Below are 18,097 nucleotides of genomic sequence, written 5' to 3' on the forward strand. Positions count from 1 at the left end.
TTACTCTGTAAACTAATTTTTTAAATTAAAAAAAAAAAAAAAAAAAAAAAAAGAACCATGCTAACAATGCAGTACAGGACGTTGGGATAGAAAAAAAGACAAAAAGATGACTGTATAGGACTAAGCAGCACAGTGTACACAACATGGCACTTTGACAACTTAAGTGTGATAACAAGAGAAAACATTCTCGAGAGAGATTTGTTCACAACCATAACCAAGTTACTTTTCAAGAATACTCTCCATAATTACTAAAAAGACAGAAATCTTTCCTTAAAACACATAATAGAGGATCAAGACTAAAACCAATGTTTAATGTAAAAAACAGAATTTTCCCGTAGCATGAAACATGACATCTGCAGAATGTTTGATCTCACCAGGAACAAAGAGTTGGGGCAAGACCATTTTAAAGAAGTCCTTACAGAGCCTGAAGAAACATTACAAAATTCTATGCTAATAAATGCTTATAAAACCATAAGTAAACAAAAACAATAATAACAACATACAATGAATAAGTAAAAGACATTGCCCGGACAGTGCACCAAAGCTATACAAATAACCAACTGGTACTGAACAGAGGCTCAATTCATTATGGACGTGTCAAACTGAACTCCAATGCAATGACAATTCACATCCACTTAGATGGCTATTAAAAGATAAACAGGCTCGGATTCTTAGAAGGGAGGTGTAGCCCAGAGTAAAAGTATGTTTGGTGTACACGAGACCCTAAATTTGGTCCTTAACCAGCAGAGATGGAAATACATAGGCCACTAACAGAGATGCAGAGCGTCAGTGAGGAAGCTGACAAACCAAAAACTCAGACAATATTGGCAGGAGTGTAAAACACTGAGGCCACATTTTAAGTACGGTTATTTCTTTAAAAAAGAAGATATAATTTAACTTCTGTCCAACAATTCCAGTTCTAAGATCTACCCAGGAGAAAGAAATTGTCCACACAAGACTTTCTATAGGAGTCTCAGGGCAAAATTCCCAAATAGCCAAAACCAGTTGCTCAAACATACATCAATTGTGAACTGACTGAAAATAAAATGTGATGACATTTATTTCTCAAGTCATAGACACCACATATGTGTTGTGAAGCTATAGCTGGGTGACAGAAACCAGATAAAAAAGATCACTGTGTGATCTCATTGCTATTAAGGGCCCAGAAACGCAATCAATGTATGGGAGCAAATGGTTGCCAAGTAGTACCCAAGAGTGGGTACTACTGAATATTGCCGAATAGAGGTTTTTAAAGACTAGACTGTGGCAGTTTGCATCATGCTACCATTAAAGAACTCATTGAGTTAAAGACTTAAAAATGGGTAAACTTGAGGCTGGAGAGACAGCTTCTATAAGAGTACTGGCAGTTCTTCAAACTCAATCCCCAGGACCCACATGGCGACTCACAACCTTTTGCAATTCCAGTTCGAGGGGATCCAAAGCCGCTTTCTGGCCTCAAAAGCACCAGGCACACACAAGTTTCACTGACATTCATACAAGCAAAAATACTCATACATACAGAATAAAAATAAAGGGGAAAATAGTAAGATTTCCAGTACATAAACCACACCTGATTAAAACAAGAGGAAGTGAGAGAAAGCATGCACACATATAAATGCAGAGGGGGAAATACATGAACATGTTCTGAGGGCAAAGGAAATGTAAGCATTCTAAATAAGGATCATTTACCATCCTGCAACAAGAGGCATGCAGACCAAAGAGGATGGGAGCACACACTAGAACTAACCAGCAGCCCCTCAGGACAAGCTGCCAGTGAGTTCCCTGCTTGTGGCCTGCTTCACCTTTAAGAGTGCATGCTGTAGAAAACACCACAGTGGCAGTATTCTCAGCGATGGAATGATTATGGGACTCTCCTTAGTCACTTCTGATAACGAAAGAATTAGTCAAGAGACTAGGAAGATTATTTAAGTAGGATAAATATATGTATGTATTACTGCTCTTACTAGAACTATAGTTTCTATATTACAGGTTCTATTTGGAAAATAGGAATAAATCCCCAAGCCAAAAAGAAAAGGCATTAATGAGGAACCACCCTCACCTGAATCAGCAGCTATAAGAATGAAGTAACAGTAATGGTTTGGTATTTAGTTCATTATTAAAAGGTAAGAGATTTGGGAAGCTTATTGTTTCTTCTCTTCAAGTTCTCTCTACACAGGAACAAAGACAGTGCTGAGAGTCCTTTGTAAAAATCCTGAGCTCTGGGAAGAGTTAAGTGAGCAGAACACAATTTATTTTGACTTTAAAACCAATGGTGATGTTCTAATGCAACATATTAGGATTTGAAGCAACCTAACTCTCCAAGTATGGAGCAAAATTAAATTTATGGATAACTGCTTCAAGTATACCTTTACTTTCCGAAGAAAACTCTAACTGCCCCTATTTGAAAAAGAATGCTCTAATTCTCACCTATCCTCTATACTCATTTCTGAGTGAGACAAGATCTCCCACTCCTTCATTGCGGACCTTGAGCTCCGTCTGTCCAATGGATGACTGTGAACATCCACTTCTGTATTTGCCAGGCACTGGCAGAGCCCCTCAGGAGACAGCTATATCAGGCTCCTGTCAGCAAGCTCTTGTTGGCATCTGCCAGTGTCTGGGTTTGGTGGTTGTTTATAGGATGGATCCCCAAGTGGGGCAGTCTCTAGATGGTCTCTGCTCCAAACTTTGTCTTTGTAACTCCTTCCATGGGTCCCCAATGTAGGAGCTAGAGAAAGTACCCAAGGAGCTGAAGGGGTTTGAAGATCCATAAGAGGAACATGAACTAACCAGTACCCTCCAGAGCTCCTTGGAACTAAACCACCAATCAAAGAAAACACATCGTGGAACCTGTGGCTCTAGCTGTGTATGTAGCAGAGGATGGCCTAGATGGTCATCAATGCGAGGAGAGGCCCTAGGTCCTGTAAAGGTCCTATGCCTCAGTATAGGGGAAATGCCAGCACCAGGAATGGGAGTGAGTGGTTGAGGAGCAGGGTGGGGGAAAGGAATAGGGGATTTTCAGAGAGGAAACTAGGAAAGAAGATAACATTAGAAATGTAAATTTAAAAAAATCTAATAAAAAATGAAAAAAATTGGGGAATAGATCTAAACAGAAGAGAAGAGAAGAGAAGAGAAGAGAAGAGAAGAGAAGAGAAGAGAAGAGAAGAGAAGAGAAGAGAAGAGAAGAGAAGAGAAAAAAGAAAAGAAGAAAAGAAAAAGAAAATCCCCAAGTGGCATCTTTTCACTTAACTGCATATTACCAATCCAGAGATGCCCTACTCTCCCAGCTTCTGCCTGAATCCCTGTAACAAGACTATAGCAAGCACATGCTAAGGAAAAGGCTTCTGTAATATGGTCACTGCATAGGCAAGAACCACACCTGACTCACAAACTCCGAGAATGACAGGCTTTGTGTAAGCAGTCCTTCAGGTCCCAGTGACTTGTTCACTTGCCCTTCCTCTGATTGAACACATGGAATGCAAATCAACATAAGATGGTATAGTGTGAGAATAAGGCTTCTAAAGCAGCTTAATAGATTAAAACTGGGTTGGAGAGATGGCTCAGTGGTTAAGAACACTGACTGCTCTTCCAGAGGTTCTTAGTTCAATTCCCAGCAACCACATGGTGGCTCAACTGTGTATCTGAAGACAGCGACATACACATATATAAAATAAGTAAATCTTTAAACAAAATAGATTAAAACTTAGTTTTGACCACAGCTTCACAGATGTGCTTTCTGTCTTGTTACATTTAAAAATAACTGTAGAGTTCTAATAAAAACTAATAACTGTAGTGGTTTGAATAGGTACGGCCACCATGTGTTTGAATGTTTGGCACAAAGGAAGTGCCACTTATTAGAAGGTATAGCTTTGGAGTAGGGGTGGCTGTGTTGGAGGAAGTATGTCACAGTGGGGGCAGGCTTTGAGATCTATACTCAAGATCAGCTTAGTGTGGAACACAGTCCTATAGTGACAATTTTGGAATTTTGTTTCCTTTTAAAAACACAGAAATATTATAAGAATATGTTTCATTTTGATCCCAGATATAGAATATGGAACTGCTTCAGACTGTCCATAGCAGCCAACTATAATCTGCCTCCTGCTCTAGCAGGGGTACAATTTTTCCAGCTGCAGATAATTTCTAATATTGTATAATGTTTGGAATTCTGAGAACTTTTCAGAGGGTATATAAATGCTAGGACCCCCAAAGGCAGGGTGGGCTGTTTTGATTGTTGTTGGTCACAGTTTGTTAAGTAGTTGTGCACCAAGAAGAAACTAAATATCCTGATGGCAAAGCTCAAACTCTCCCCCAAGAAACCTGATGCCCCTAATCAACAGGGAGTATTCTAATAATGTCGCCCCCCTTTTGACCCATGACTTTATTCAGGAATCTCTTTCCTCTATCCCTTCTATCCATTTTTCTCTCCTATTTAGTGATGGAGGAAAGGCAAGGGAAATAGAGTAGAAGAAAAAAGAACCCACAAAATTGCCAAAGACCAGTTACACATTCCCGTTTTGCTACCTGCCAATCAATACATAGAACTTTTGGCTCTTCCAGCACCAAGTCTGCTTGCACACAGCCATGCTCTCCACCATGATGATAATATACTGAACCCCTAAAACTGTAAGCCAGCCCTAATTAAATGTTTGCCTTTATAAAAGTTGCCTTGGTCAGGGTGTCTTTTTATAGAAATGGAAACCCTAACCAAGACAGAGTTGGTACCAAGCACTTAGGCATTGCTGTAATAAACCTAACCATGCTTTTGTTTGGAGGAGTGTGCATTTGGGATATTGGATAAAGAAAGCAATGGAATGCTGCAAGTGGGGCTTAATGGGCCATCCTAGCAAAAAGTATGGAAGACAGTGGTGCTGAGGATAATTTGAACTATGGGTGCCTGGTACAAGAGGGTTCACAGAATAATAGTTTTAGTATGTTGCCTAGAGATAATTCTTCTGATGTTGAGGTGAAGAATATGGCTGCTTTTCTGCCCTTGTCCAAAGAGTCTGCCTGAAGTCAAGGTAAAAAGATTTATATTGAATGCATTGACAAAGGAATTCTCAAAACAGCCTAGCATAGACTATCCTGCAGTTCACTCTTAAAGGGGGTTTTTGATCAAATGTAGAAAGCTGACAAAGGAAAAATTCAAAATGTATGGTAAAAGAATTAAAGGGGCACCAGGAAGTAAAATAGAACGAAATCCTGTGTTCAAAGAGATAACCAGATTGAAGATACTAAATGGAATTAAGGGACTGGTAACCTCAAGGCAAGATCCCACAAAGCTAAGCTGCCATCTTGTAAAGAGGATATTCCCCTGCAGCTGTATGAGCAATAGTTATATCATGTTAGGTGTTATTATAACCTGGTTACTGTTTATGATCTGTGGTCACACAAGGTATAATTATATCATAAGGTGTGTGCCCTTCCCCCCAGCCTTGAGTGGGCTGACCTTGTGTTTGCCACAGCCAGCTAGCCCACCTAGGGTGGAGTCTTCCAACTTAGGTAAGGTCTACTGTCCTGCCACATCTGCTGCTTCCTCCAAGAGGCCACTACCTGTTGAGAGGCTAAACCTGTCTCCCTGATGAGATCTAAAGGAACAAGATCCTGGCACAGTGGGGGATGGGTTCCCCCCACCCCTTTATAAGTTCAGACTCATAAACATTGGGCCTTGATCAGAGAACTTTATCTTAGCTCTTTCTCTCACCATCCATCCCATACAGCCCCAGCTTTCCCTTCAGGAACCCAGGAACCCAGTAATCCGTGGCCACTGGAGGCAACAGGTGGCGCCCACATGAGGGGCCTGAAAAACCAGAAAGAATGACTGAGGGACACTGTCTTGGTGGGGCACCACAAAAAAGGAAGATGATATACTGCACGGTAAGCAACATACAGCATTAATGTTAGTGCCACAAATTTCATCTTTTGAAGGCTGTTGATTGAAAAGGTGCAAAAAGGATACAGGCTAGACTGATTCAGCATTGGCCCAACACTGATATCAGCTAGGGGTTGACAGTGGAAAATGGGACTGGAAAACTCTAAACAGGCATTTGTCCTCAGTCAAGAACTGCATCAGGCGAGAGGAGTAGGGCTTAAAATAAAAGGAGTAAAAAACTGAGAGAGAGAGAGAGAGAGAGAGAGAGAGAGAGAGAGAGAGAGAGAGAAAATGAGAGAATAAATTTCAGAGCTCTCCAGGGACAGAAGGAAATCAGGAGATGTCCTGTTTTCTCTCTGGCCCCTATAGGAGACATCCTGAGTTCTGGTTACATCAAGTTCTCTACCTTCTCTGTATTGTCTGTGTTTGGTGCATCAATCTATCCTTGTGTTAATTTATGTCTGTTTTTGTTTGGTTGTCTGAATGACTGTTCTATGTTTTATGTTGAAAAGAAAAAATGGTTAAAACTTTATCTCCTGGCTATCTATCTCTTGACTCAGTCTCAGTTGCAACAACAGAGGCTGATTTAAGTTGCCCTGCACCCTTAGCCAGGAGTCAAGCACAGCAGGAGAGGCCGTACTGAAAGGCTACTTTTAAGAGGGGTCAGCAGCTTCTCAAGTTCTAAGGCAAATAAGCTGATAATTGTTTTTTCCTAGAAAAATCTGCAATTATGATTAGTGGGTTCAGCAAATAACAAAGTGCTTTTTCTCTTGAAATTGTAGCTAAGAAAAAGTAAAAATTCTTTGTTTGGTCTAAATTTATAAGATCCGTGTAGCTGCTTCATTTGCTTTCAAAATAGTCTTAAAGGTATAAATATCCTCTGCATGTCTTGGCCATAGACCAAGCATATTTATACTTGGCTGATTAGTTATTGGGTATGATTAAAAGGGTATAACGTTGGTAACAAGAAAGTTAGCTTAAAACTGATAACTCAGGGTTGGAGTCATTTTAAACAACAACACATGGCATGAACCAGCCCAGGAAACCAGGCCTCAAGAGACACTTCTAAATTGGGATAATATTTTATGTAGTTATAAGGGATAAGATTTAAAACAATGTCTCTTTTATGAAACATTAAAAGTTGCACAGTCATGCATTCACATATAAGAATTGGCAGTCAAACATCGTAATGTCGTAACGTGAAAGTGATGCTTCTAGTATTGATTTTAAAGAGAATGGATTGTTTAAAATTGTGTTGTGCTTTCTAAACATTATGGTTATGCCTTAATATTGCAAAAGAAACTTCAAGATTATGGTTAAAATTGCCAGTGTTCCATTGGCTGCATTTGCAGTTTGATCGCAAGCTTCAGATTTTTGACTCACACATATTTTATAATTAGGATGATGACTAGGATAAATAAAAGTTAAAAACAGATGTGGCCAGTATGCTGCCCCTTTTACACAAGCTTAATTGGATAAAGTGGTAGAAGCAAAATTTAACCCCCCCAAGATTGGAAAGGAGATCTCAGTGAGAATTTGTTATCAAACCAGCTCCTGATAAACTTTTTCAGGATTTTGTGGATATATTACTAAAAACAGGTAGTAGAATTTTTGGAGATTCTTAAGCAGGGGTTCCTTTTTTCTTTTTACACAATTGTCTTATGAGACTGCTATTGCAGCTCTCTTCTGCCATCCAGCCATACAACGCAAAGACAGACTAAACTGGATACATTCGTCTTTGTGCAGAAATTGGCTATGGTTGCTGACTTGCAGGGGTCTACAGTACAATGCTTCACAGCACCAAGGTTATAAGAAATGTTTAAGTATAAATCACTTTAGGAAAGACTGTCCAAAGATAGGAGGCACAGACAGAGAGTAGAACTGCTCCCCTGGAATCTGTCCTCACTGGAGGAGGGATGATCTTTGAGCCAGGACTCAGGCAGTATAATCATATTAAGAAATATTTACGGTTGAGTTAAGGCAAAGCTCAGCGCAGCCTCAGCAAGGCTTGTGTGGCATTTCTTTTGTTTTACAAACTCTGCCTAGGGAAGTTTTGGGGATCTCACCTCTCCTTGCCTCCAGGGAATTATTTTTAAGCCAAAACACCATTATTACAGATCTATCCAGGTTCAAAGTTAAGATTTATGAAAGGACAATGGGACTGTGGTACTTCTAGAGGCATTACAATCTGACCTGCCTACTCCATACAAAATTATTATGAATTTGGAAAGATGTTTTTACTTTTGCATCCTGATAATTGTAAAGGGTTTGCTTCTAGTGAGTTTATAATCATTGAAAGGTTTTGGAATTAGGAATGACTAATAGCCTTACATTATGTTAAAAAATTATCTCTGCTTCAATACATGACTTTGAATCTTTCAGTGTGCATTGTTTATTATATAGGGAGTAGTTGTTGCTCCAGAAAAGATTCAGGCGCAATACCTTTTTCATTATTTAGGTTCTCAGTTATATCCTAGAAAAATTGTGATACTGAAAATTCAAAAAGGGAAAGATGATTTGCTTACTTCAAATTATTTTCAAATGCTTTTAAGAGATATTTATTGGCTAAGACCTCACCTTAAGCTCAGCACAGGAGAACTTAGGCCTTTGTTGGATGTTATCAAAGGAGGTACAAATTAATTGGTGAGAGACAAAGAACTTTGCAGAAAGTAAAGTGTACTGGATAGTTTTGTGTCAACTTGACACAGGCTGGAGTTATCACAGAGAAAGAAGCTTCAGTTGGGGAAATGCCTCCATGAGATCCAGCTGTAAGACATTTTCTCAATTAGTGATCCAGGGGGGAAGGGCCCCTAGTGGGTGGGACCATCTCTGGGTTGGTAGTTTTGGGTTCTATAAGAAAGCAAGCTGAGCAAGCCAGTGGAAACAAGCCAGTAAAGAACATCCCTCCATGGCCTCTGCATCAGCTTCCACTTTCTGGCCTGCTTGAGTTCCAGTCCTGACTTCCCTTGGTGATGAACAGCAGTATGGAAGTGTAAGCTGAATAAGCCCTTTCCTCCCCAACTTGCTTCATGGTCATGATGTTTGTGCAGGAATAGAAACCCTGAGCAAATTTCTGTAATCAAATATTAACTGCTTATTTTAGTTATTAATATTCAATGTGCCAACAGTAATTCTTTGGCAAAGAGAGCATTTATGTGGATTCATCTTTCTACATCTCCAAGTAAACTTTTAACATCCTGTTATAAAGCTGTTGTGATGTTAAAAAAAAAAAAAATTGTAGTAATCATGACAGTAATTTTGGAAAGAATGTCTTAAAAATCTGAAGAGACATCAATTCCTTGTTTCAAAGAGCAGTTAAATTGGTTATTGCAGAATACTGTTATTTGGACTGTTGCATCGTAAACGTTTTAGGTGAAATTGATAATCATCATCCAAAAGACAAGTTGTTAAAATTGCTTCTATGCACGCTTTTGTATTTCCTGTAAGTTTATGCATGCATCCCATAAAGAATATATCTACTATATTTAAAAATAGCCCTTCTATGGAAGAGAAATATATGTGATTGGATCACATGTTTATTCTTTTGAGTTTCCTCCTGTTTCAGCACAGATAACTGAATTGCATACTGTAGCCAGTGTTCTGAAATGTTTAAAAAAAAAAAAATCAAGCTTTATTTTGTATACTGACAGGATATATATATATATATATATATATATATATATATATATATATCAGGGTTTACAATTGTTCAAAATTGTTCTTTTTAGACACTGCTAATTCTGAAACTTTGCCATTGTTTATGCATATATAACTCAAGTTAAGAGAAAATACTGTTCCTTTAAAGACTGTGCTTGGACATTTAAGAACTCATCCTGGACTGCCTGGACAAGACCCCTTAAGGCAATGCCACCACAGATTTGTATCCCAGGCAGATTAATTGAATAATTGGCCATACAATCTCATTCTTTACATTATCAAAATAGTAATGGCTTAAGATAATAATTTGGTATTATTAGAGAATGTGCTTGTCAAATTGTAAAGACTTGTTCTCAATGTCCTCAGTTTCTAACTGTTCCACATAATGATGTTAATTCTTCAGGACTTATACTTAATCAATTATTGCAAATGGATACTCATATTTCTGAGTTTTGAAAAATAAAATATGCACATGTGACTACTGACATCTTTTCAGGCTTTCTAGTTACAATTGGCCTTAACAGGAGAAGCAACTAAAACTGTAGTCATTGCCTACATTAATTTTTTTCTTTTTTATGCTTGGTGTTCCAAATCAGATTAGAACAGAAAATGGAACTGGCTATTACAGCCAAGCATTTGAGTTGTTTTGTCAACAATTTAATGCTACCCATGTTACTGGGATTATTTATAATTCTCAAATACAAGGGATGAGCTTGCTGAGTACCCTGACAATGGTGACAAGAAAGTATTGGGTGTATGTTCTTGAACCACTTTTGCTTGCCTATGTCCCATATTAGACAAGATAAGCTGCCTTGCTTCAAGCTTTTAGACCTTGTGGGACAGAGAACATAGAGACTGTAAAAACTGACTTAGAAAAACTAATCAAGAGGAGGTGTTATAATGACTCTTCTTTTTCCTTTAATGTGACCAGTTATTCTGACTCAATCATAGACTGGTCTAGAAATAAATTCAATGCTGGAGATTCCAATTATGAAGATAGCTAAAAATCTTTTTTTTTTTTTTTTTGGTTTTTTGAAACAGGGTTTCTCTGTATAGCCCTGGCTGTCCTGGAACTCACTTTGTAGACCAGGCTGGCCTCAAACTCAGAAATCCGCCTGCCTTTGCCTCCTGAGTGCTGGGATTAAAGGTGTGCACCACCATACCCATCAGCCAGTTTGCCTGGCTCTTACCACTATTTCCTAAGAAGTAACAGCTTTTCTATTGATTCTCAAAGCCACCTCCCCCACACCAGGAGACCAGACCCTGGTCTGATGTTGCTAATTTACAACTAAATTGAGTGCTTGGGACATCCCAACAGACAACTTTAATCCTGTTGCTTTTAATTTTTGACTTTGTATTTTAAACAGGTCGGTTACCTCTATACAGGTAACCTCAGATGGCGAGGCTCAGATGGCAGCTATTCACTGCTATGAACAGATGCATTGAGTGCATATTGTGGCTTTGGTCTGAATGGGAAAAAAGTCTGCTATAAGGGCCGGCAGTCAAGGACGGGCCACTACTCTATGGCTCTTTGCATCCTAAGACAGAAGGAAGCATGTGCCAAGAGGCCGTGTTTGTTCATAATAAACACTAAAAGGCCATGTTTGTACAAATAAACACAAACAAGCTGCACATGACTTCCAGGAAGGGTAAGAGAGAATCCAATAGATTCAGTCCTAAAACAGACATGGCTACCAGCCACCTTAATTCCCAGGCATAACCATGGAGCAAAAGTAGATCTTATGCTCCGGTCCAGCTAATTTTTAATAAATAAAAAGGGAGGAACTGTGCCCTTCCCCCCAGCCTTGAGCAGGCTGATTCAGACCCTGTGTATTTCACAGTTGGCTAGCCTACCTAGGGTGGAGTCCTCCAATTTAGGTAAGGTCTATTGTCCTGCCAAAGCTGATGCTTCCTCCAAGATGCCACTACCTGCTGAGAGGCTGAACCTGTTTTCCGGATGAGATCCTGACAAAGCAACAAGATCCTGGCATAGTGGGGGATGGGTTCCCCCACTTTATAAGCTCAGATTCATTGGGCCTTGATCAGAGAACTTTCTCTTGGCTCATTATTTCTCTCGCCATCCATCCCATACAGCCCCAGCTTTCCTTTCAGGAGCCCAGTAACCCTAACCCGTGGCCACTGGCAGCTCCAAGGTGTTATTATGGCCTGGTTATTGTTTTCATTTGGACATGAGGAGATGATTATGTGTCACATGCAATACCAGCACTCATTTTGAGTACCCCCTAAGCTCTTCAAAGGCAAAAAATCTTGGTCCCTTTTGATCCCTCCTCTGTTTCACACCAAAAGCAATGCACAGTACAACAGACTCAAAATATGCTGCAATGTGCTTTTCCCCAGTCCCTTGCTGTCTAGACTGGCACAATTCCCTTTCCACTTAAAATGGGACATTGATAAAAAACAATCAAAAATCATGTATCAGTAGACAGAACACTTTACATACTTCTAAGCTTCTTGTCTGCCAGTTTTTGGTTTTGTTTTGGTTTTTTTTTTTTAATTTGGGGATGGGGGGCAGTGTATGTGTATTGGGAGTGGGGAGCTGTCATGTATCCCAGGCTGGCCTCAAACTCACTCTGTTGTTAGTATGTTATTGAGGATGACTAAGTCTCCTGCCACCATCATGGTATGTGAAGTGTTAGGTCAAACCCAGGGATTTATACATGTTAGGTAAGTACACTAACTGAACTGCAGACCCAGCCCTAGCTGTTTGATTTTAAGTACTGAGATACTGCTGTATATACTATAACTAGACAGAACAGGGCAAGAGTTGACCAACCATCAGGGTGATGGCTAGGAAAGGGGAAATTACTACAACCGTGTTCCCACACCTAAACAAACACTATACTGCTTTAAACAAACACATTCAGACACACTAGACATAGTTACAAATATGCTGTAAGTCAAGAAGAGCCATGCAAACTCAGCTCACTTTATAAAGAGAAATTTACAAAGTTAAAATTACCTAAAATTAAGCCCACCATTGTACTTAAATATCCGGTTCCACTTCCCAGGTTAAGAAAAGATAATCCTGGTTGAAGTTTCAAAGCTTCCATAACTTCAGAATAAATGCAAGGTGCTGACAAGTGTATGTTCCCGTGCTTCCAGGCTAAGTCTTTGTAAGCATTGTCTCTGTAGCCTTCCAGATAGTAATCTCCGCGGTCAATGGCTCTGAAGGCTTGCTCTACTCTTTCAGTTCGGATGTACTGAGCTTCTTTAAGGTTATCAATTAAGTCATCATTATCTTCCCCAGCACTCACAGCTCCTCCCATGACAGTATTCAAATCAAATCATAAGTTAAAATGTAACGAATTAGTAGAAATGGCTTCCAATAATGTGTGCTCTTTCTTTTTAATATTGAACTTGATTTCCAAAAATAAATTAAACCTGGAAAAGAGTAAAAATAAACAAGTTTAAATTAATGTGTATTATAATATTTAACTATTCCCCAAGAATACATTCTGTTCCAGTCACAGTGTTAAATGACTTACATATACTATTTACTTAATTCTTGTAACAACAATGGAAGTTAGAAAACTGGGGCTAAGAATTTAAGTTAATTACTACTGGTCCTATATGGTGACCATGAATCACATATCCAGAGATTAACTGGTCATAAGTACACAGAACTTAGAATTCGGTTAGTCAATTTCATCAAATTTCATCTGGTAGCTGACACATCTGATTATGCTGGTCTAGAGAGTGAGACTGCTTTAACTTAGTACCAGGTCTTTCAGACTCAAAAAATAAAATAAAATAAAATAAAATAAAATAATTTCCTCTGATTTACTTAGCCACATTGAAAGTAAGTAATCATGGTTTAATGACTTAAAATTCCTGATTTATAGAAGCTAACAATTTTACATGGTATACATTTTACATATTTAATATTTATATTGCCTACACAGAAATATAAATGCAAAAGCAAAATAAGAAAGGCATGATTACATGGCATTCTTGTAATTCCAGCACTAAGAAAGCAAAGGCAGAAGGTTGGTGAGCTTGAGGCCAACCTGGACTCTCATATTTAAAAGGCCACATTTGTGATTTAATACATGTACATGCACAAACACAATGACTGCTTTGTTTGGTAAATTTTGTTATAATAAATAATGAGAACACAAGCTTCACTAACAAGTTTGATACTTTGGCACTGGAACAACAAACACGCACACAAAATAAAAACTAGTAAAACTCCTGAAATGCTTATTTGCATTTGGCATGTCTAGATGCTTGAAACAGAAAAGGTTTCCAGAATGAGACTGTGGAAGCTAACAGAAGATTGATGTCTTTTCATTGCATTAATACACTACAAAGCATAGCCTCTATGGAAGAGTGATATAAATTCATTGTGTGTGTGTGTGTGTGTGTGTGTGTGTGTGTGTGTGTGTGTGTGTGTGTGTAGTTAGGGAAGATAGAGGTAAAGCATGGACCATCATCTCTGAGTCTGAATAAATGATAGCTATAAATGCACATCAACATCATAAGAAAGAACAATGGGAACACCTTGTAAGTTGACCCTGTAAGTTGGTGAAAGGATTCCTTGGTGACTCTGAAGACACATAAGCAGGGGGCCACATTACCGAGGTTGGCTAGTATCACTGCTTTGGAGACACACATTTTTCATTTTTCACTCTCTTTCTTCCTAGGCATTCAGAAACTAATTCATGAGTTTCTTTGAACTGAATCTACTCATGACATTATACAACTTACACAGTATATTTAGTATGGTGTGTTAAAATCTCTGTCATGGTTCACTTAGACTTCCTTCAACAATGCAGAGGTGAGTTGAATAAAAATGGTCCCCATAGTCTCATAGGGAATGGCACTATTGGGAGGTGTGTCCTGGTTGGAGTAAGTGTGTCACTGGAGGTGGGCTTTGAGGTTTTAGATGCTCAAGCCAGGTCCAGTGGCTCACTCTCTTCCTGCTGCCTGCTGATCCAGATATAGAACTTTCAACTACCTCTCCAATACCATGTCTGTCCATGTGCTACCATGCTTCCCACTGTGCCGATAATGGACCAAACTGTAAGCCAGTCCCAGTTAAATGTTTTCCTTTATAAGAGTTGTCATAGGCATGATATCTATTCACATCAGTAGAAACCCTAAGACAAATGTATCTATAAGAGTGTGTGTTTGTGGTGTTGGAGAGGTGGCTCAACACTTAAGAGCACTGACTGTTCTTCCGAAGGTCCTGAGTTCAAATCCCAGCAATCACATGGTGGCTCACAACCATCTGTAACAAGATCTGGCTCCTGCTTCTGGAATGTCTGACGACAGCTACAGTATACTTACTTATAATAAAGAAATCTTTAAAAAAAAAAAGTATATTTGTGTGTGTATGTATTGTTTGTCTGTGTATATATATTTGTGTGTGTGTGTTTGTGTGTCTAAGCCTGTGCATGTGCATGCAACTAACTGCCTGGGCAGACTAGAAGAGGGCATCAGATCCACTGCTGCTGCAGGTACGAGCAGTTGTGGTGGTGCTGGAAACAAAACCTGGGTCCAGTAGTAGCAAGTACCCTTAACCACTGAGACATCTCTTTAGCCATTCTCTATGTTTGTTTTACTTTTTAAGTGACATAGCCTCTAAGTACATCTGTCAACTTTTCAGCTTGTATTCAAAGAATGAATCAGTTCTCAAAATGGGAGTTTAAATGACTACATTAATAGAGAAGCAGTCTCTGTAGGTACCTAATGTGGCACTTACCAAACAATTGTATAAGAGTAGTCTTCATTACAAATAGACATTTAACAAATGGCTGGACTGTAATTTACAAGCCACAATTTACTAGATGGAAAAATTATTTCCTTAGCATTAGTTCCAAGACTTAAGAGGAAACTGACCCTTCAGGAAATCCACCATGTTCAAAATTATCTTAACCAACCAACCAAAAGTCTGTTGTATTTACTACAAATCTTATAACATTCTTTCAACAACAACAACAAAAATTTTATTTTTTATTTGTATGTGTATAGGTGTGTCTGAGTCTGTCTGTGTATGCATGGCCTGAACCTGGAGTTACAGATGGCAGTGAGCCTCTATGGAATCCAAACTCCTCGGAGAAGCCAGTGCTGTCATCTGTAGGATGCTGAGTATCTCCAGCCCCACAGTCCACATTCTTGTTAGAAAGAGTTGGCGAGGAATAATAAGTAAACAGCTACCACTATTTACCTTTCTCAGAGTTTTATTACTAAACATTACAATATGCCAATGAAGGAAGGCCATCAGTATGTTCACCTTTAAGAGAGAAAGCATGCATGCTGTACACAAAATGGGTCCTGGCAAAAGTGAAACTGAAGACAGCTTCTTTAAAGGCATACTTGGTGAAGGGATTGCTGGCTGAAGTACTCAATCACAAGAATAAGACTTTTCAGAAATTATCTACAGCTGGCACTTTCTGGCACCTTAACAATTTTTCACTGTAGACCAGTTTCCTCCCTTTTGGGGCACAGACTCTTTTCAATGGTCTCCCCAAATTTATGGACCTTCTACTGAAAAACCAAACAAATCAGAATTTTTACATACAAATGAGCTCTCACACTACCTCAAAACCCAGGATATTCACATCTAATTTTAAAAAGCAAAAAAAACAAACAAACAAACAAACAAACAAAAACTACTAAAGGCAACACTGAGCTAATCAGGAAATTTTAACAAGGAAAAGATAATTCCATGTTCAAAATGTTCGCAGGGTGGGTCCATCTGCATACAGATCTACAGTAACTGGCCTGGACCCCAGCACTTCAGCGGATGGAAAATGCATTAGAAAAACAAAAGGGGGTGGATGAAAGGGCAACTAGACATGCAGAAGATTATTTCTTCATGTTCTAGTAAGAGGCTGTTTATCAGTCCTGAACAAAAAGGCTACATGGAAACCTGGGAAGTGCATGTACAGTGATCTATCTTCCTTTATCTCTTGTGGGCACTTTCTTTTCCCATGATTTGTTGTTACCTATCATCAACGATGGTCTAAAATATTAAGTGGAGAATTCCAGAAATAAGCAATTCATAGGTTTTAACCTGTATCCCCATTCCCAAACAGTCTGATGAAATCCAATCCTTCTATGGTCCATCCTAGCCAGGGTGTAAGCCCTGCCTCTGCCCAGCTATTGACACTGTATCTGTATCTGGCATGACTCTTATGGCCCAAAACACTAGTATTAGAAAAACCCTGATGTATTAATCAAAGGTCACACCCAAATGCTTACATTCATCTTCCTTCACCTCATTTAAATGCATCACTTCACACCATCATAAGACTATACAGAGATACTCACTTCAGCACTAAGGACACAACTGGGAAGGAATCAATGGCTGGGAAAAAATACTCCAAGCAGTTGGTAATCAAAAGAGAGCAAATAGTCAGACATGTTGGTGCATGCCTGTAATGCCAGTACTCAAGTACTCACGAGGATCAGAAAAGTCATATGAAGTATGTTTTTAGCATAATGGTAAATGCAAACTCTGTTGGCAAGAGAAATTCTGGAATATTCACAAGTACTTGAAATGAAACGTTAAATGTTCCCAAACAACCCACAAAGAACTCAAGGAGAAATTTTTTCAGTATCTTCAAAAATTGAAATTGAAGCCAGGTGGTGTTGGCTCGTGTCCAGCAATAATGCCCATGAGGCAAAGGCAGGTGGATCTCTAGAGTTTGAGGCTAGCCCCTTGTAGCGACAAAGTGATTTCCATGACAGCCAGGATACACAAAGAAACTGAGGGAGGGAGGGAGGGAGGGAGGGAGGGAGGGAGGGAGAAACTGAAAAATTAGGACCTGGTGAACCACGTTACTAAAGGGATGAAGCACAAGGATTAAAATTGGATTAGTTTGGGCTACCCTGGACTACTGATTAAGTTCAAGGTCAAAATGGGCGATCTTATCTTTAAAAGGAGCCAGGAATGGTAGTATACACCTGTAATTCCAACATATGGAGAATAGAATTGAGTCAGAAGCTACAATCATCTGATTACACAGTAAGCTCAAGGCCATCCTGGACTATATGAGATCTTAAGTCAAAACTGAAAGAGGTAAGAAAAGGACAAAAAGGGTGAGATAAAGCTTAAGGACAGAGCTCTTCTGGGCCAACATGCATAAATTCCTCTTTCAAATCCCCTGGATGGCTCAGGATCCCCATAAGGGAAGAAAGACCAAGTGGCCCAGGTCCCTGCACTTGAGTAGGCAGAGGCAGGATGGGGGAGTTGATCGCAAATGGACCATACTGCTTAATGATGGTGTTTAAACTTTACCCACATGTTAAGACATGAAGAGAGACTACAGGAAGTCACTGGATCTCAATGTCCCTCTTCCCTCTGTGGCTATTCTGAACAAATTCTCTCTTCCTGCTTTTCACTATTAACTTGGCTCTTAATTGGCCTATTAAGGATCTGTGGTCAACCCTGGCTTCTTGCACTGTAACAGTACACACACTAAGCTTAACTCCAATAACACTATAAATAGATTTACCCCTATATGAAGCTAATAGGTGAGGGACAACCACCTCTCCCTGGAACATTAAACAGGTGGTAAGCACCTGTAATAGTAAGCACAATTACTA

At 39.2% G+C, this 18,097-nt stretch overlaps 1 protein-coding gene across 2 annotated transcripts in view; it reads right to left on the reverse strand.

Moving 5' to 3' along the window:
- The window catches only part of Pcmtd1 (protein-L-isoaspartate (D-aspartate) O-methyltransferase domain containing 1), a 72,169-nt gene that overhangs the window by 32,908 nt on the left and 21,164 nt on the right, over positions 1 to 18,097 (reverse strand). The window contains exon 2 of one of the 2 annotated variants that reach the window (XM_021222189.2): positions 12,504 to 12,925. The exons of the other annotated variant lie outside the window; for it this stretch is intronic. Coding sequence (XP_021077848.1) covers positions 12,504 to 12,810 — 307 coding nt within the window. The 5' untranslated portion in view covers positions 12,811 to 12,925. The remainder of the gene's footprint in view (positions 1 to 12,503; positions 12,926 to 18,097) is intronic. 2 annotated transcript variants of the gene reach the window in all.

Source organism: Mus pahari, chromosome 22, assembly GCF_900095145.1.
Source record: "Mus pahari chromosome 22, PAHARI_EIJ_v1.1, whole genome shotgun sequence".
In the NCBI taxonomy this organism is placed as follows: Eukaryota; Metazoa; Chordata; class Mammalia; order Rodentia; family Muridae; genus Mus; species Mus pahari.